Source organism: Cyprinus carpio, chromosome B22 (genome assembly GCF_018340385.1).
Source record: "Cyprinus carpio isolate SPL01 chromosome B22, ASM1834038v1, whole genome shotgun sequence".
Taxonomy (NCBI): domain Eukaryota; kingdom Metazoa; phylum Chordata; class Actinopteri; order Cypriniformes; family Cyprinidae; genus Cyprinus; species Cyprinus carpio.
In genome coordinates, this window is record NC_056618.1 from 23,207,206 (window position 1) to 23,228,472 (window position 21,267).

At 37.1% G+C, this 21,267-nt stretch overlaps 1 protein-coding gene across 1 annotated transcript; it reads right to left on the minus strand.

Annotated features, from left to right (window-relative positions):
• Window positions 1–295: 295 nt before the first annotated feature.
• On the minus strand, window positions 296–19,569 carry LOC109071194 (tight junction protein ZO-3-like). The gene is made up of 31 exons (XM_042749547.1): window positions 19,397–19,569; window positions 16,370–16,426; window positions 15,311–15,429; window positions 15,062–15,164; window positions 14,668–14,935; window positions 14,488–14,591; window positions 14,223–14,412; window positions 13,679–13,748; window positions 13,534–13,604; window positions 13,271–13,352; window positions 12,672–12,763; window positions 12,427–12,511; window positions 11,825–11,928; window positions 11,671–11,740; window positions 10,911–10,987; window positions 9,859–9,914; window positions 9,657–9,765; window positions 9,504–9,576; window positions 9,193–9,257; window positions 9,036–9,099; window positions 7,355–7,511; window positions 7,174–7,282; window positions 6,774–6,993; window positions 6,450–6,649; window positions 6,271–6,366; window positions 5,518–5,594; window positions 5,217–5,427; window positions 5,019–5,119; window positions 4,209–4,739; window positions 823–869; window positions 296–720 (listed from the first exon to the last, which is right to left on the minus strand). Exons 1-31 carry the CDS (start codon window positions 19,418–19,420, stop codon window positions 573–575), a joined length of 3,780 nt encoding a protein of 1,259 aa, XP_042605481.1. The 5' UTR covers window positions 19,421–19,569; the 3' UTR covers window positions 296–572.
• Window positions 19,570–21,267: the final 1,698 nt, after the last annotated feature.

A 21,267-nucleotide genomic window follows, 5' to 3' on the forward strand; every position in this document is an offset into this window, starting at 1 on the left:
GTGGAGTATCCCTTTAAAATGACTGACTTCCTGATCAATGCTTTAAGAGAAAGGGGAAGGTTAGAGCCTCTATAAATAATAAAAACATTTTATTATTGTTTCAATTCAATTTGCTAAGCCCTTCACTTCACTTCACGCCAGAAAATTGTGGAAAAGACTTCTTAGTAAGATGAATTTCAGCATACTTTTTAACAATAATCGTGTGAGCTTAAATGTTTTGTTCCATTTATTTCAAAATACAAAAACAATAATAGTTAAAATAATATATATATATCAAGTTACTGAAGAGGGTAAACCATACCCAAATTGTCTTTATTACAACTGGCAATATTTATTTTTAATATGTTCCTGAGGAAGATCTCAGCACATCCATTAAAACTACGAAACCCACAAAAGGAAGCAATTCTGGTCACAAATCTTCAAAATCGATCCAAGATTACAGTTATCTATCACAAGTCCATAAGGACACTGCATAAAAAAACACTGGAAATAAAAAAAAAATATTTCCAGTTTATTTGTGTAAATGTCCACACCAAGACATGAGAAGTCCATGTTAGTACGATCCATGTGTATTACAGCTCTGTTGCAGGTCCCCATTCAATGTCATCAGTTTCATCATCATCTACACTAAAATCATCATCTCTGTCATCTTCATCGCTGTCACTGTCGCTTCCTCTGATCTGTGTTCTCCGCATTTGCATGGCTTCGTGATGTGCCAGTCTAAAAGAAAAGATTTATAAATACATTTAAAAATGAAAAACAAATTCATTTAGTACTTTATTCTTCTGAGCTAAACTTGACAGACCACGCATAAAGACTTACACTATAAATGAAGGGGAGGGTTTCCTTTCTTGTTCTGCCATACGGGCCTGAAACAATAAAACACATGTGAATGTGTTTCACATCAATTTCTACATCAAGTATTTAAAAAATATTTAATATTGAATGCATCCAAAGAGCTTAAAGGGATAGTTCACCCAAAAATGAAAATTTGATGTTTATCTGCTCACCTCCAGGGCATCCAAGATATAGGTGACTTTGTTTCTTCATTTGAACACAAACAAAGATTTTTAACTCAAACCATTGCAGTCTGTCAGTCATATAATGTAAGTGAATGGGAATCATGGCTTTGGGAGTCAAAAAAACATACACAAACAAAATCAAACCAAACTGTGGCTTGTGACGAAACATTCATGTGTAAAAACACAAAACGATTGGTCTGTGTTGTGATTGTTTTTTATCTCTGATTTTGACCACATTGTCCGAAATGTTAGAACTCTCCTGAGCGGCACCTCAACAGCCGGTGCCTGACCCATAATCGTCGTCTTCTTGCTTCACGGTGGATTGCAGACTTATAAAGTGTATTACCGCCACCTATCTCTCAAATGGACCATTGACACTATCTACAATCTCAATTAAGAGTGTCAGTGGTCCATTTGAGAGATAGGTGGTGGTAATGCGCTTACAAGTCTGCAATCCGCTGTAAAGCATGAAGAAGAAGAAGACGTGTCAGGTGCTGGCTGTTGAGAACTCGCTTAGGACAGTTCGGACAATGTGGTCAAAATCAAAGGTAAAAAAACTATATTAAATACCGTTCAGCTTCTTGCACGGACCGATCGTTTTGTGTGTTTACACATAAATGCATCGTCAGGGCCCGCAGGGTTTAATTTGGTTTTGTTTGTGTATGTTTTTTTGACTCTCAAAGCCATGATCCCCATCCACTTCCATTATAAGACTGATAGACTGCAACGGTTTGAGTTCAAAATCTTTGTTTGTGTTCTACTGATGAAACAAAGTCACCTATATCTTGGATGCCCTGGAGGTAAGCAGATAAACATCAAATTTTTATTTTTGGTGAACTATCCCTTTAACATGACTTAGTCAAGTAGAGCATGTTCCTGGATCGCCATCCTTGTTGGTCTTAGAACAACATCACTATCAACCAATCAAATTTTAGGGTCAAGGTTACATTTATCTCTGTGATTAATGATGTGAAGAACAGGGGCTTTTAGGGGCAGGTTATGGTTAGGGAAAGGGAAAGGGGTTGGTCCTAATATGTATTTCAATCCAGGAACATGCCCTACATGATTAAATCATGCCATACTACTCAGTGTAAATCAGTGGATCTGCCAATCAATCAGATTTTAGGGTCAGGATTAGGATTACCTTTGGGATTAGGGGCAAGAAGAACACTGCCAACCATAATTCTCCTCTTTTTGTAGAGGTAGGTTATGGTTAGAGTTAGGGTTTAGCCTTTGGGCCTGTCCCAAAACCCACATATGCATTATTTTTTTGTGTATTTGGCCCAAACGTTCAAATGGCTGTGAATGCCACAGAACCTTTGATTACCTGATGAGACACACTTACAACTAATGGCGGTTTTCCACTGCATGGTACGGCACAGTACGGCTCAGTACATTTCACTTTTGGGGGGTTTTCCACTGGGTATAGTTCCTGGTACCTGGTACTTTTTTTAGTACCACCTCGGTTAAGGTTCCAAGTGAACTGTACCATTACCAAAACATGATGTGTAAACTCTTCTGATCACAGATTGGCCGGAGAGAATCGTCACTACCTGCGTCACTGAACTTGTAACACAAACACAAAAGAACCGCTAGATTTAAATCAGCACAGCCAGCATAGGATCGAACACAACTGTTTTGAACAAACGCACCTTTTTTTTAACAACCAAAAGTTTCGTTGTCTGTTGCGGAAGTACAGACGTTACTCTCGTTGATAGCAGAGGAGTGGACAAGCGAGAGCTTGATGGGGCGATGTGGAATGAAAAAGTTTTTTTAGGAGTCGTGGCAGTAGAGGCAGCGCAACTATAATGACATGTGAATAATCCCACCCACTCTGAAGCGATACTAAACTACAGTGGAAATGCAAACCGTGCCGGGCCGTACCGTACCATACTGAGCCGTGCCGAGTCATACCACGCAGTGGAAAAGTGCCAATAGTGTTGTAAGATTGCAATTACTTGTACTTTACTAGTAAACTTCTACTACTAGTAACATTTTTCAGACATGGGACAGTCTTGTGCACTTCCTGTTGTGCTCTCAAGTAGTGAAGAAAGTGTGGGTATTAGGAAAGGTCCTTTGCCGGAACTACTAAGGATGTAAATCCAGGAACCTGTCCTACTTGACTTGATGATGTTGTGATACTCAAACTTACATTAAGGTTGCATCATCAAATCATCAGATTTTAGGATCAAGGTTAGGGCTTCCTTGGGATTAGAGGCATGAAGAACAGTATCAACTTATTTCCCTCTGCTGTTAAAGGTAGGCTATGTTTAGGGTAAGTCTTTGTTGGCCAAGGGTGTTGTTCAAGGAGCATGTCCTATACTTGAATTAATAATGCTGTGCTATTCAGTCTGTAATTTGGTGGATCTATCAACCAGTCAGATTTTAGGGTCATGATTATGTTAACTCTGGGATGACTGGGACAAAGAACACTATTGACTTTCCAGTTCCCTCTGATTTTAAAGGTAGGTAAAGATTAGGATATGTTTGGTCTTTGTTGGTTCTACTAGGGATGTTGATCCAGGAGAATGTCCTACTTAATGTTGTGCTACTCAAATTTTAATTAAGGTGGAATCATCAACTAATCCGATTTTAGGGTCAAGGTTAGGGTTACCTTGCAATTAGTGGATTGAAGAACATTATCAACTTCAATCATTTCCCTCTGTTTTATGGTTAGTGTAAGTTGTCCTTTGTTGATCCTACTAAGGGTATAGATCTAGGAACATGTCCTGCTTGACTAAATCATGATGTACTACTCAAACTGTGTGGTTCTACCAATCAATCAGATTTTAGGGTCAGGGTTAGGTTCACATCTGGGATCTCTGGTGTATAGAACATTTTCAACTTATTTCCCTCTGTTTTTAAAGGTTGGTTATGGTATGTTTTGTCCCACTAAGGATCAGAGATGGGCAGCTTCGGTCCTGGAGGGCCACTGTCTTGCAGAGTTTAGCTCAAACCCTAATCAAACACACCTGAACAAGCTAATCAATGTCTTTAAGATCACAAAAAAACTACAGGCATGTGTGTTTGATTAGGGTTGGAGCTAAACTATGCAGGACAGTGTCCCTCCAGGATCGAAGTTGCCTATCCCTGATGTAGATCCATGAACATATCCTAATTGTCTAAATCATGTTATGTCTGATTGCTCAATAGGTCAGTCGCATGGGTGATAGGTATATATGGTACCTGTTGTAGTTTCTCCTCTATGGCTGACAGTGGAGGGGTCTCTGATTGGACTTCTTTGGGATCTGGTGCCCTGAAGTTGGGCGGAACATCAGAAGGTGCTGGTGGTGCAGCCAAGTCACCAGCACTAAAGTCTGAATCTGAGAAACTCCGCTGAGAGGGGACATCGTCTTCTTGTTGGGGACTGCCAGGGAAAAGGCGTGAAGATCGGGGCTCTGGAACATGGAGGATGGGAGGTATTTCCCCGGGAGGTAGGGTGTACTCGGGCTCTTCCTCTAGGTATGGCTCTGGGTCATAGGAAGGTTCAGGACTATGATTTTGCCCAGTGGCGGGCTCTGAGGAGCGGGCCAGTGCAGTGCCGCGGTTTCTGGCAATGCCTACAGAGGGCTCTTCCAGGTCCTCGTTGTCTGTGTAGGCTTCACCATCCGTAATAGCCTCACCGTCGGTGTCCTCATAGTCGCTGGCACCACTGAGGTAGTCAGAGTTATTTTCACGGTTGAATGCGTCAAGGTCTTCATCTCCGCCTCCCTCCAACTGTACATACACCAAGTACTTGTTAACCAAATAAAGTATGAAATGCAGGCTCTAAACCAATTCTACATTCACATCTTGTTGGAATTATGGTAATCAAGAGATCGAAGAGATTTGATTTAGAGTTGTTGGCTATGCCACCATGATAAAGTTGGAGCTTTCATAAAGTTTTGAGTTTAACAAAGAAAAATAAGGTTTTTAAAGTTGAAAACTTGTAATTACGTTAATTCTACATGATGTGAGTGCACCATTTAGTACCATAATTCTCTCTAGGGTTCTTACCGCAACTTCAGAAACCCAGACCGGTTTAGATTGGTGCTGCCGAATCTTGTCTTTCAAAACATCATACCACATGTTTGTATTAGGCTGAAGATCAATACGTGCTGTGAAGGAAACCAGAGATTGTCTTTTAGAGCACATTAAATGGTGTCTTTAAATAAGATTCAAACAGGGAATTCAAGACAGGCTTCAAAGGTGTACCAGAAAATAGATGACTATTGTGTTTCCTCAGCTTTAAGGCCTGAGCATATAGGCGACGAGAGCTCTTGTTGGAGCCTGGCATATATTTTTGCCTCATTGACTTCACGTCTTTTCGACTATGAGGATCCAAGAAGAGCACCATGGGATGGTACTGGATATAATTCAATCTTTCTACTGCAGTGGGCGTAATGTCCAGCAAGGGATGCTTTTCCTGTAAGTGAGAGCAAGTTACAAGTGTTTGGTTTAGGTAATGTTGGTTTATTTTGACAGCATTACTCTGTATTATAATAAAAAAAATTACCTGCTCTGCTATTCGCCTCACTGTGTCCAGTTTGATGACACTGGATGAACTTTCACTTCCACCTCTGGGTACCATTTCTATAACCAATAAAATAGGAGTATTAAAGAGATAGTTCACCCAAATATCAAAATTCTGTCATTCATTACTCATCCTCGTGTCGTTCCAAACCCCTAAGACCTTTGTTCATCTTCAGAACACAAATTAAGATATTTCTGACCCTGCATAAACAGCAACGCAACTGACACATTCAAGGCCCAGAAATGTAGTAAGAACATTGTTAAAATAGTCCATGTGACATCAGTGGTTAAACCGTAATTTTATAAAGCTACGAGAATAATTTTGTGCGCAAAGAAAACATACGTTGTGGTACTCTCGAGAATGTCTTTTTAAAGACTGACACGGAAGAGAAGAAACTGTTGAATAAAGTTTATCATTTTTGTTTTCTTTGCGCATAAAAAGTATGCTCAGAGCTTCATAAAATTAAGGCTGAACCACTGATGTCAAATGGAGACACAGTTGTGTTGTGGTCTATGGGATGGTCAGAGAGCTCTCGGATTTCATCAAAAATATCTTAATTTGTGTTCCGAAGATGAACAAAGGTTTTACGGTTTTGGAACGACATGAGGGTGAGTAATTAAATGACATAATTTCCATTTTTGGGTTAACTATCCCTTTAAATTTTTGAAAGTGAAAAACCTTCAATAGAAATGTTAAGAAATAGTGATTTCAAAACCTACATCCAATTTTTCATACCTGCAACTTCAAATTCATCTGGTAACTCTCGGACCAGCTTCTCATTTGCAATGTCATTCAGAGGACCCAAAATGACGATAGGCCGTTTGAAATTGGCTGCAATTGAGCAAGCAAACATATGTTACAACCAAAGATTCAGTCAGAAATAAAGGTGTTTTTAAAAAATAAAACTCACTAACCCTCTTTCAGAACGACTTTCTCATATGCTGGAAATTTGCCTTGAATAGTCAACTGTAGGAGGTCATCACGGGTTCTTCTGACATTCTTTTTGGCCCCTCTGAGCCCCCGTAACTTCCAGAATTCGGCTCTGGGGCCGGAGGCCTGGCGTTCAGCTGCACTGATTCTCTGTGCCTGCTCTAAATTCGCCAAAGTTTCAGCCCTGAGATAGAGAAAGAGAATCAAGACACCTAGAATACAAGCAGGTACTATAATGGAGCATACTTAACAAGCACACAAACTTACCACAGCTTTGGAAGGAAGACTGAAAACTACTATTAACATACCTGGTCTGGTTAGGAATGGTGCCTTTGTCCAGCTCGTGTAGATCATTGCCCATGCGCACAGCTAGCCAGGTTCCCAGCTTCCCACGGTGCATAGTGTCCACCACTCTGAACACCTCGCCTCTGGTGAAGCTCAAGTCAACAGTGCTCTCAGCCACGTGGTCAAAGTGTGTACGGATGTAGAAAGAGTCACCAAGGCTGGACTTCAAAATCTTCTTGTAGACTAAAATGTCAAGATTAATATGGAAATGTTATTCGTAACCCATTTTACTTTCCCAATGGATTTATGTTCACAATAAGACAAGCAACCGATTGTCTTTTTAGTATTATAAAACCGAAATTGGGTTGATTTTGATTTCATGTTGACTTCTTAATCCTAATATGGAGACACAAAGGCACTCACTGTCCATTTTGTTCTGAGTCCGGATATCGATACGGTCGCCAGCGCGGACGTTCATGAGATACATAGCTGCTTCCTCTCTGGTGAAGTGACTGAAGTCCACACCATTCACCTACCAAAATAGCAGTCTTGAAGAAAGGTTCTGCTGAAAGGTTTGTTCATGTACGTGATTCTTTGGTCCTACCTCCAGTATCTGATCACCCTCTTGCATGCCTTGTCTCTGGGCTGGACTGTTGGGCTGGACACCACCAACAAAGATGCCAACATCATTTCCTCCCACCAACCTCAACCCAACGCTGCCCTCCTTCACAAAGCTGACGTGGTTCTGATCTGAGCTGTACCTGATATAGAGAAAGTACATTTGTTAAAAGTTTAATCGGTTTAATAAATAAATAAATAAATAAATAAAAAGAAACATTAGCAATTAAATACATATAAAGTATTTATACATTATAGGATTTTTTAAAATTTTTTTCTTATGCTTATTTAAATATAAATATAAAAAGCTAAAGATAATTTAAAAAAAGAAATTGTGTATTTATACATCATGATAGAATTTAGTGTACTGTCATTATGCATTTAATTATAATTATTAAAAATATAAAACATTTAGTACTGTCAAATGATTAATCGCAATTAATCACATCCAAAATAAGTTTGTTTACATAATATATGTATGTGTGCTGTGTATATTTATGTATATATATAAATACACACAAATGCATATATATCAGAAAAATATATATATATATATTTTAAATATATTTATTTATAATATTAATTATATGAATGTATTTACATGTCTGTATTTTCAGAATATATACTGTATGTATGTCTTTATATATACACATAATAAATATACACAGCACACATACTTGTATTATGCAAACAAAACTTTTATTTTGTATGAGATTAATTGCGATTAATCGTTTGGCAGTACTAAAAATATTACAATATTATAAAATATATTATAATTAATAATATTTTAAATTAACTACAATTATTTGTTTATCATAGTATGTGTTGTGTTGTTCTTGATCTTAATTATACATATTAAAAACAAAAAATTAAATCTAAATAAAGTATTTGAACATCATGCTAATAATTGTCTTACTGTTTTTAACGTATGCTTATAAACAATTATACATTTAAAAAACAAAAATATTAAATTACATATAAGTAAAATATGTATACCCCATAAATTAATTTAAGCTTATTTAAATGAACTATAAATATATAAAAATATACATGATATAACAAAATATACAAAAGTATAAATAATCTAAACAAACAAAATTGAAATACAAATTAACGACACATACAGCCAGTGACAGTGAAAGTGAAAGTGACGTGACATTCAGCCAAGTATGGTGACCCATACTCAGAATTTGTGCTCTGCATTTAACCCATCCGAAGTGCACACACACAGAGCAGTGAACACACACACACTGTGAACACACACCCGGAGCAGTGGGCAGCCATTTATGCTGCGGCGCCCGGGGGAGCAGTTGGGGTTCAGTGCCTTGCTCAAGGGCACCTAAGTCGTGGTATTGAGGGTGGAGAGAGCGCTGTACATTCACTCCCCCCACCCACAATTCCTACCTACCCAAAAATAAAACTAACAACCCTTATATACACTTATATGTGCTGTCATAAGACAAATACAACAAAAAAAGGTATTTATACATAATTGTAGTACCTTTGATTGACACTTATATGTGCTGTCATAAGACAAATACAACAAAAAAGCCTTTTTTTTAATGCAAAATATTAATCATTATTATTTCCTTTTAATTCTGGGGTGAAATATGACCCTCTCATGTCGTGTCTTTGATCTGCACACAAAGAAACATTACATTTCTCACCCCAGGTTTGGTGTTGGCACTGCATCTGGAGGAAGTGAATAAAGTGGCTCCTCGTCAGTTTTCGCTGAGATAAAACAGTTATAAATTTAGTACCCAATAGCCACTCGATAATTTGCAATGCATTATGGGGGCATGCTTTAAGACTGCTGATACTCACAACTCAAAATGGTGTGGTTGGGAACAGACATGTTAGAGCGGAGAGTGCCGTTAGCACGAGGGAAACTGAAAGAAAGAGGCAATATTCACATTCACACAGTGAGTCACTACGATCATGTATAATGTCTTAAGGAATGGTTTAGCAGCAACAAAGGTGTTTATTGACTTACAACAGGCATTAACCGAAATGCCTGTTGTTCTTAACCCAAAAGGAAACTGACTCATACTTTCCCAAAGCCTGTATCAACATGACATAATTCGCTGTTATAAATGTGGATTATATAAATATAAATCAGAGGAGGCGTTTCTGACCTGAGATCGCTGTTGTGGCTGGGACTCTCAGATCTCCTGACAGGCGATGGGGCTCTTTCTGATTCAGAGGAATCTGGTGGACGAACCAAAACAACATTATTACAAAGATGCACAGATGCAGGAACATGAAGGCAACAAGTGCATTATTCAGACCTTCAGGTGGTGGTCTGACAGGAGCGGCTCTGAGTGAAGAATCCTGTCGGATGTTGATGACCGGCGCTTGCATTTCAGCTCTGAGACAAAACAATAATACAAAGCCACATTTACAACCACAACAATAACAAAAAAAACATAAAATACATTTAATATCTCTAACACCTCTCACCCTCTTCAGCTTCTACAGACTTTAAACTACTTTATACTGAGTACACGGAGGAGAGTTGTAACTATCTGATTCAGATTCTGAGGGAACTGATGAAATATGAAAATCAAAGCGCATTATGTGTTATTAACAATTCAAAGATAATTTAAAATGCATATGGAACTATTTAAAACTCAAATAAATAGCTAATGACATATCTAAAATGATTTAATGTTCATAAATATTGTATAATGTATTTGAAACGCACAGTAATTTACAAGTGAATATTTACATATTAATATTTAACGTACACATGAATAATTAATATTTTAATAAATACTTTTCATGCTTGAGATTGAGTAACCAAAAGGAAAAAAAGGACAAAAATGATTTTTACGTCATCAAAATGTCATTAAAATGTATATGCATGTACTGATATGTAATTTATAAATTTATGGAAAATTAATGTGCAAATATTTAAGTGAAATGTGTATGAACAATTAGAAAATTTATTAAAAAGAATTTATTTAAATAACATTTTTAATGTACACATGAATATTTAAATATATACATTAATATATAAAGTTGAATAACAAAAAAAATGACAAAATATTTTCATTTAATCAAAATTTAAAATGCATATGTATGCATTTAAATGCAATTTATAAATTATTGGAAAATTAATGCATAAATATTAATGTGTAATGTAAATGAACAATTACAGAATTTACACAATCATATTAAAAAAAGAATGTATAATAATATATAAATAACTTTTTGAAAATATTTAAGATTGAAATTTAATATTTACACATCAACATTTAAAAATATTAAAAACTGAGGTGTGAAAAATGTCAAAACATATTTCCATGCCCTTAGCATTTAATTTTTATATATTGGGGGAAAATAATGTGCGAATATTAATGTTTAATGTGTATGAACACTAACAGAATTTTGTGTAATTTACACATTAATATTTAGAAAATAATGTAAAAAATATTTTTATTTAAATGTGACATACAAAAGAAAAATTAAAGAAACCTAATTTTCATGCCATCAGTATTTAATATTTAACCTGGACTACTCGGTTTATGATTGGCTCGTACCTCTCTGTACAGGCGTTGAGGGTTTTGCCCATTTTGGGGGATCCATTACAGGGACTGATATGACCTCAGGTGTCGCCCTGCAAGAGAAAGAGGGCAGATGGGACGATCAGAGACAAGAGGAGGATGGGAGGCGGGGATACTTAATTATGCTCGTCCGTGAAGGAAGTGGGAACTAATGCAAAAATCACTGATGATTAGGAACAGAGGGAGATATTCACCTCAGGGTTTCTGGGGGTCTCTCTCTCATTGATTGGGGTGGGCTATCCATATCCATAAGTGATTATATGGTCAAATTTAAGTCCCAAAAATCAATGATTCATAAGGACAAGCAGAAAATACTACAGTAAACTAATTAGATTAATATCTATGATACCTCCATCTCTATTGCACCTCTGGATGTGCAGAATATTAACACTATACGTGTTGTTTTAGGAATTATTTAGATAATGTGATTGTATACTTTAGATCTTAGTTCCAAGATTATCTACATCTTAGAAGCAATATTTTTTTTTTTCAGTGACAAAAATTAACATACTACAAGAGAAAACTCAGGTTGATTCGGTGTGTTTTATTTTAAAAGATCACACACATCACATTTTCAGATATCACAATGAAACAGAATTACATAAGTGTATACAAACAACATAATGCAACAGCAACAACAAAAAAATAAAGCAAATAAAACTGTTTTCTCATCATGAGCAGATAGATGATCAGCCCCTACTGAAAGAGCCCGATGCGAGGCCTCCTTCATGTGTACCTGTATCTATTGCGCGACTCCTGGCTGCGCTGGGGTCCGGTACTATCGTCCGATTCGGACTCTGATGCAGCTGTATGGAAAAGACATGCTCTTGAATGAGCTAGATTGGCCACAATAATGGAACAAATAAGTCTGCTTTGGGGTGAAAAATCACCTTTGGGTGGAGGCCTGTAAGGAGACGGCATGCGGCGAGGGAAATCCTGAGACTTGCTAAGAGAGGAGGACTTCATACCCGGAGGAGGAAGATCGGGAAGCACCCTGGGAAAACAGATATGAAGAGGCAATGAAGACTTTTCTAGTTCAGTAGTCGATATATCATTAAAACTTGTGAATTAAGCGAGGGTGACATGCGTGTTTGAGAACTGTTACATCAAGGGTGTCCAAACCTGTTCCTGAAGGGCCACTATCCTGCAGAGTTTATCTCCAACTCTAATTAAACACACCTAAACTAGCTTAACAAGGTCTTTAGACTCACTAGAAGCAAGTGTTTTGGAGCTGGTGGGAGCTAAACTCTGCAGGACATTGGCCCTCCAGTAGCAGGATTGGACTGGATCAGAACTATATGAACATCACCCGGATTGGCCCTGATAATTGTTTAAAGAAAATAATTGGTTGGGAATAAAAACAGGTTTCTATGTTTCCAATCATACTTGAGATTAGCAAGTCTTTTAGACAATTCAATGACTTATTGATATTGAAAATGTGCTTAAGATTTCATTGGATTGGGTGTTTGCTGCTCATGTTGTGAATTCATACTTGTATCTGGAGTGATTTTCAGGTTTGGGACTCTCACGCCTTGGGGGAGGAGAGGCGCTTCGGTCTGAATCGGACTCGGAAACGGCTGGTCACACAAAACAAATGGCCATTAAGCTACTGAGAATATGTCAATGACAACATTTATGCATATCATTAACTGAATCATCAGTCTTTGATTCCAGAGTTGGTTTATATGTAATATGGAAAAATCAGCGATGCTGTGTCAGAGCGCTTTTGAGGCAGACCTCTGCGAGGCTGAGAGGCAATGGAGGGGGTCCAGTTCTGGGTGACGGGTGAGGCTCGAGGGTTTGGCAACGCAGAGATCCCGGGGAGAACCCTGAAACAGACAAACAAACAAACATGTGAGCCATGCATCTCATCCAAACAATCAGCAACATGAAAAGAGTAGCAAAACAAAACAAGCAAAAAAACAGAAAAACAGAAAAAGGAAAATAAAACAGCAAAACAAAACAAAAACAAACAAATAAAAAAAACAACAGACAGAACCTTCCCCACAAAACAAAACAAACAAAACATCCTGAAAGAAAAAAACAGACAACAACATTTTTTATATAAATAAAACCAGCAAAACACAGACAGAAAAAAACAAACTAAAAAAACAAAAGCCAAACAAACAAACAAACCCAGACAGAAAGAAAACAGCAAAACATAAATAAATAAACAAAATGTAATTTCATAAGGCATGAATTAATGCAGTTTCATCATAATTTCTGAACAAAAACTAAATACAACATAATATAAATACATTATAAATATGGTGCTGTAGATTCATAATTGTCAATATGCATATGGGGCCAGTAAATTCACATGAAGCCATATTTACTTGTATCGGTCTCTGTTATCAAGAGTGCCATGTCTTGATGCTGGAGGCGAGTTACTGCGGTCGGATTCAGACTCTGAGGGAACTGCACAAGAGCCAAAGCATCATTCAGCCACTTACATATACAACGATGGACAAAGTATTTAGGTCAAAATAATCTTATAATAAATAAGTTCTCGGTCATGATAATCTATTAATGTCAAATTGAATTAAATGGTTACGTGTTTCCTTAACGAGTCCCAATGAGTTTTGCTAGTAAGACTCACCTCTGCGAGGGGGCATTGTAGAGCGCAGAGGAGGCGATTCTCGTGGTTTTGACACAGGGTTGGCACGGTTTCTGTGGATTAATGAGCTCTGTTAGTGCAAAGGTCATTTGACTAAAAGAGATTAAGTCAAAGTTGAGATGTTCACCTGCGAGAACGACGGTCTCTCGGACGGGATGTTCGTGTTGCGGGGAGGTCAGAATCCAGGTCTGAGATTTCTAGGCACAATTTGAAAAGTTAATATTAAAACCCACCTTTTTAGAGTGCTGCAGGGATGACGTATTATTGTAGGCCGAAACATGTAAATTTTTTTAGCATTTCTGGCTCCACCATTCTGAATTCAGTGGCGAACAGGTAAACTCATCTACTCGTATTGTTTTTAAATAGATGGAAAGAGTTGTCGAAAGCTAAGGTTAATGGCGGTGATGTTGAAGCAAGCTAAACTATGGCTGCTCCAGAGAGGGAACAAAATGTCAAAAATTCTGTCTTAGAATAAAGGCTTTTGTGCCTGGATGTGGATCTCTTTGTATTTTGCAACAGGATCTACTCTTGACTTTTGGCAAATAATCCTATTGTTTTTTTTTGAGGGAACCAGGTTGATGCCGACCGGGTTGGATTACAAAAATACGTCATCATGTCAGCACACTATATGGCACAGATCAGCTGTGTGCTGTAAAAACATCTACGCTCACCCTCCATCTCTGAGCTACTGTCTTGCCGCCTCTCGTCGGCACTGTTTTGAGGACTGTCCTCCACTTCAGGAATGCTGACGAGGAACTTTCTGTCATCCCTCAACACCAGCATGGTCAGTTTACCTCTAGACTTCTCCACCAGGTGCTTGGTCTCCAGCAAGGACAGATTTTCTGTCGTCAGGCCGTTAATCTAAACCAGAATTTTCAAAAAGGTTACACAACATCCGCATGCATTGGAACGGTTTCTAAAGAAGCAGTTCTTCACCTTCAAAACAAGATCTCCTTCTTGAAGGCTGCCCTCTTTGGCAGCCAGACCAGTGGGAGTCATGTGTTTGATGAAAATCTGGCTCCCTAACTTCATGCCGTACTCTACAGAGAGAAACATGTTAATATCTTGGCAAGAACCACTAATATTGGAGCAATGCAAAGCTGTTGAGATTCTGACCGTCTGTGGGTTTTTTCTTGATAAGGGTTGTTCTGATGGGTCTGTCTTGCACATCCTGACTGGGAAGTCTCTTGAAGCCGGACATGATGGGAAGGTCGTGACCGTTGCGGTCAGGGGTCACGCTTCGAGCTCGCTGGTTACGGCTGGTGTCGGTGTTGCGCTGACCCCTCCTCTGTGGCATATCGTCGTCTAGTATGTTGGATTGCGAGGCAGAACGAGTAGGTCTGTTGCTCGCAGGGATCTGAATTGTGCGTGGCCTCTTCACAGTCTACAAAATGAACAAACAATTTAATTTGCAAATTTATTGAATTCAGTTCAAATGCAAACATTTTAAATCAGCGTTTACTTTATGAATGTTTTACCGAGATGATGATTTGGCAATGTTTTCACTTACAATGTTTGCCGTTTTCCCGCATTTCCTCAGATTTTGAATAGTGTAAAGTGAGGTGACCTTCTCCATCAAAACGCCATTCACCATAACTATCTGATCCCGTGTCCTGTGGGCAATAAATCACGTGAGTCTCTATCACAAAAATAATCTGCCAGATATGTCTGCGTTAGTTTTTCCATCTTGTACACAAACATGACAGGTTGGACAGGATTAGACAGGATGTGTGGGAGGAAGTTATGTTTGTGTACTCACTGAAGACGACCCATGGCGGGGCCGCTGGGAAGCACGTCAGAGACCACCACTGCTGTGTCCCCGTTTACTGGCTTGTCAAGCCCACCTGAGACCGCAAAACCAAAGCCGACCTTGGAATCCTGCAAACGAAAGAATAAATAAACAAAAGAATGAACGATCAGACAAAAAAAAATAACAGAACAAGCAAAAAAGAATTAAAGAATACGAGAAGCCAAGAAATGGAATGAAATGAACAAAAGAAAAGAAAGAAATTAAATAAATGAAAGATAAAAAAGAAAAAAAGAATGAAAGAATGACAAAAGCAAAGAACCAGAATGAAATGACAAAAGAATGAATGAATGATAGAATGCATGAAAGAAAGAAAAAGAAAGATCAAATGAACAAAAAACAACAGAAAAAAAGAACAAATGAGTAAATAATAAATAAAAGAAGGAAAAACAGATAGAAGCAAAATTAATGAAATAAAACAAGATTTAACAAACAAAAAACAATGAAAGAAAACTGAAAGTAAAAGAAATTTCTATAAAATTTGAAAAACAAACGAAAACGTTCAAAATAAAAGAAACAACAACAACCACAAGAGAACAAATAAACAAACACACACACAAACAAAAAAGTTCAAAAGAAAGAACAAAAAAAATACCAAAAACAAACAGACAAAAGAAAGATAAAAAAAATTATGAAAGAATAAAAAAAAAAAGAAAATGGAAAAGAAAAATCTAATAGATGAATAATGTAATTTAAAAAGACAAAAGAGTGAAAAAAATAAAAAAAAGTAAACAAACAAACAAAAAAAGATTGAATGAAGGCAACTTCTTTCTATACTGAAATGCACCACATGACCCCAAACTTGACATTCCAAATTTCGGGTGTGTCCTAGTGACAGGTGGAAACAACTCTTAAGACAATCTTGGTATCACAATTGCTTGCTAAACTTTTCCGTCTCGACTTTCAGTTGTTAGGGAAACTCTACACCGGGTGTCACGTTCTCTGACACACCTGTACAGAGCTCGATAAAGGTGTGGCTAAAGCAAATTAAACCCTCAATTCGCAACTCACTTTCGATAACGTGACCGTGTGCTGCTCCCATATCGTCATCTCCTCCATTTCTGCTTTCTGAAACGAGATAGAAACAGCTACATTCATATGTGCAACATCAAACAAACAACAACAAATACACATTGTTTACAAAGCTACCAAACAAAGATCTGTTCAGACGAAAAGCACCGTTTTTTGAGGGCCTCACTTCTTTTTGAAGGTCCAACACTCGGCTGTTGTTTGTCAACTCGGCCGAGCATGAGAAGTAATGGCTCTAGCTGAGCATGCTCCAACCTGCTGAATTCCTGCTGTACAGGTACACGGGGGCGGAGCCAGTGCATGACATCAGCGATACCCGACACTTCCTCACCAGCGGCTCACCAAACCAATACACAGTCTGACAATACACATGTCCCACTGAGTAGCTAAAATCACTGGCATGCCATTTGATTTTGAAACTGACCAACATACGATGACTTAAATTACAAATACTAGTCAGTTGTGACTGGTAAAGCCATTATCAGTACCATACCCTTTACCAAAGTTCATGTTTAGCACAGCTCATACAACTTAGTTTCTTTTCTTGTAAATAATGAGCAATGAATACTTTCCAAAATTCGCTGAATTTTAATAACTAACATTTTATTGTTTTACGTGTCCCCAAACAAAGACCTGCAATCACCATGATATACTTTGAGAGCGGTTTCTATTGGACTAGAGAATTCCTGGAATGTGTCCCATGTTTTTATTGGCCACTGTTGGCAAGCAAAGGTCACGGAGAGTCTCTGTTCGCAAAGCTGATCAACCATAGCAAAACGAACACATCTACAAATAGGCTACTACTCATTTTCTTCAGAAAATATAAAAATCTAGCTGTGAAACTGAGTGTCCCCTTAACAATAAACCTATTTTATATAAATCAATGAACATACTGTATTCTATAAATGTATACATATTATATTAAACTATTATATTAAAAAATACTTTTATTCACCGAGGAGGCATTAAAGGGATAGTTCACCCAAAAATGAAAATAAGGCCCACCCCATGATTTACTGGTGACAAGCCATCTTAGCTTTATGTGACTTTCTTCTTTCAGGTGAATACAATCAGAGTTATATTAAAAAAATGTCCTGGCTCTTTCAAGATTTATAATGAGAGTGAATGGGTGTTGAGATTTTGAAGCCCAGTAAAGTGCATCGATCCATCATAAAAAGTAATCCACATGTCTCAAGTTGGGGGTAAACTTTATAAACTTCATTTCTAAATATTGTTTGTGCTTTGATTTGCTCTCTTCTCTGTGCTTCCGCATTCGTCATTTCTCACTGGATCTTACGCTACACCTGTACTAGAGATTAGCTAGAGATTACGATTTATAACGTTTTAAATATGGATATTTTCTTACACAAACACATCGATTGCTTTCGGAAGGCCTTTATTGAACCCCCCGGAGCCATGTGGAGCACTTTTTATGATAGATTTTTGCACTTTATTGGACTTCAAACTCTCATCACCCATTTACTGCCATTATAAAGCTTAAAGGAGCCAGGACATTTTTTAACATAACTCTGATTGTATTCGTCTGAAAGAAGAAAGTCATATGCAGCTAAGATGGCTTTAGGGTGAGTAAATCATGGGGGAATTTTCATTTTTGGGTGAACTATCATTTTAAATTGTTTAAAAGTGATAGTAGAGTCATTTATAATGTTAAAAAAAAGCTGCATTTCAAATAAATTTTCTGTTAATGAAAGAATCCTGGAAAAAGTAACAGTTTCGAGCACAAGCAGCACAACTGTTTTCAACATAGAGAATAATATGAAATGTTTTTTCGATCACCAAATCAGCATATTAGATTGATGTCTCTTCAATATGTGATTGCAAATACTGAAGAAAATTCAGCTTTGCCATCACAGGAATAAATTAGATTTTTACATATATTCAAATAGCGAACAGTTATTTGAACCCATAATAGCCTTTCACAATATTGCTGTTTTACTGTATGTTTGATCAAACAAATGCAGCCTTGGTGAGCATAAGAAACTTCTTTCCAAAACATAAAATACCCAATCCCAAACTTTTGAACGGTACTATATACAGTATATTTAAAAAACTGACTACACAGGACACTAGTATTACTTTGAAATTGCGTAGATTTCTGATATGAAATGACTATGACTTCTGTTGATGACAGCAACAATAGTCATAAAGGAAGTGGCTCACACTGTGGAGAGCAGGGATGCAAATATCAGAACTACTCTTTTCTAGGAAACTCCCTTCATGGAATATGTTAGACTCTAACAGTCTGGTGCTCCTACACCTGTTCTGACATACTCCTGAGTCTCACTATGCTGTAGTTTATGATCATATGAAACACATCACTGCACAAAGCCTTACAGACACAAAGCTAATGGCTCACCAGACTCCATTCATTTATGTGAACTAGCATGAACCTAACCAGCACAATCCTCGAATCATATGGACAACTTTTATTATGAGTTTGTGCCATTTTAGAGATCAACCGCTCGAATCCCCATTCACTTTCATTATATTAAAAAAAGCAGCCAGGACATTCATCGTAATATCTTCTTTTGTGCTAACAATCATATGAGTTTGCAATGACATGAGGGTGAATAAATGATCACAGAAATGTCATTTCTGGGTGAGCAGTCCCTTTAAGAGTCATAGCTAAGTCACATGATAGCATACAGTAATAAAATTTTCCAACGTGTGGTAAAAAAAGCATGCAAGCATCTAGAAAATGACTAAAATCACAACCCTGCCCATGAGGAAAGCACATGACTCCTGCAATTAGTGTATTACAAATAAGTACGCTATTTGCCAATTTATCGTACACAATCTGTACATAATTAAGGCTATTTTACTCTTCCATAACCCTATAACAGTCTCACACTACAAGTACAACAGGTGCATGTCAGTATTTACATTCCCGTCTGGGTAAAGCTGTCATTACACGGCTCAGATGACACATCCCGCTGTTTAGTACACTTAAGACACCTTCAACTACTAGCATACACAACAACTACTTACCGTCCCTTTAAATCTCACTTCCATTTCCAGAACTAAACAAGGTCGTCTACCTTATTAGCATATAGGAACGTAAACAAAGCAGGGTATCCGAAATATTGGAATCAGTATAGTATCTCCATTCTTGGTGATGCACCTGACAAGCAGTTCACTTCCTGTAGCCCACAGGAAATATGAACACATATGGTTAATGAGGACAAAAACAAACCATGTACGAACCCTCACCTGAGCCCAAGACACGCTCCACCCACTAGTTCAATAAATCCTTAGGTGCTTTCTGATATTTACTATCCCTCAAGGAATTAAGGAGGAACTGGGATCTCTAGGTGGGAGGGTCTCCGTTCACTGAGACAATGAACCCTTATGAAGACTAGTGATGGATAGATTGGTTTACTTAAGGTTTCATAACCCAGACTTGGTATCCAAGGCACTGAAAACCACAAAAATATGTATTTTTTTGTATTTAAAAAACACTACAGTAGCTTTTTCTCTGATAACAAGCTGTCGAGTTGCTGAAGGAAGCTGATGAGGTTACACTGACAATCATTACCCCGGCCTGTTAATGTTTAATCTGCACACTGGCCTAGTGAAGGTTTCTGCATATATTGGGCTTGAGAAAGCGGAACACGAAGATTAACGCTTAGTTTTGAAGGGAAGCATGTGGGTCAGTGACATTAGTATAAGGGTCCACAATCAATGTTGTTTTAGTATTATTTATGTAATATTACAGTATTTTTACTATATTGAATTAGGTTTTATTTTATATTTCCAGTTTTTAGTTTTAGTAACTTTGTTATGTGCTTTTGTCATTAGTATTCATTTTTTTTTCTATTTAGCTTTAATATAATTTTATTTCAGTTATATTATTTATTTCAGTAAGTTGCCAAAGCAAAATGTCTAATTTAGTCCTATTATTTTTTAGGTCTAGTTTTTTTAATAGTTGTAATTTATATTGTCAGCTTTATTTCAAACAGCAAAAACTTAAATAAAATAAAATCACACACACACACACACACACACACACACACAGTTAGCAATAATAACACTGTCCACAATAAAAAATAAAAAAAATCCTGAAATGTAGTATTTGTATTCATGTTGGTTTCGTATGTTTTTTAAGAACTTTTATCATTTTCAACAAGAGTTTTAATTAAATTAAAAAGAAGTGATGTAACCATCAAGTAAAAAGTAGACTAAAAACATATTTTCCTCCAACCTTGAATACATGCGAGTGTACACAATCATTATTAAAAAAAATTATATAAAAAAAAAAAAAAAAAAAAAAAAAAGAATATTTATAAATATATATATATATATATATATATATATATATATATATATATATATATATATATATAAAAATGGTAAAAAGTTACCTTTGCTTTTTCGTAAAAATGTCAACTTTGTCAAATATGTTCTGCAGAAGAAAGAAAAATCATACGGGTTTGGAACGACATGAGGGTGAGTAAATGATGACAGAATTTGCATTTTTATGGTGAACTGTCCCTTTAAGTCAACTATCCCTAGCAAACACAACAACATACTAAAACCCACTCTGAACACCTTAGCAACAGCATAGCAACAGGCACAACATTTAATTACCAATGTAACACGGCTGGATTTCCCATTTCAAAGACGTGGGCTTCATCTCTGTAATTACATCAAAATAAATTTAGGAACTGTTTAAATCTAAGCACACTTTTTCCAAAAACCCAATTGTGGTCATCTTCCTGGAATCATTTAACGCCCTCAGGCCAACAGTCTTGACAGGAAATGTAGGAGGAATGTACAAATGTCAGACGGTGTTGTTTTAAGGTGTTCTCCCTCAAACAGTATCTGGAAACACTTTCATAATAGGAGGCCATAGGTTTCTG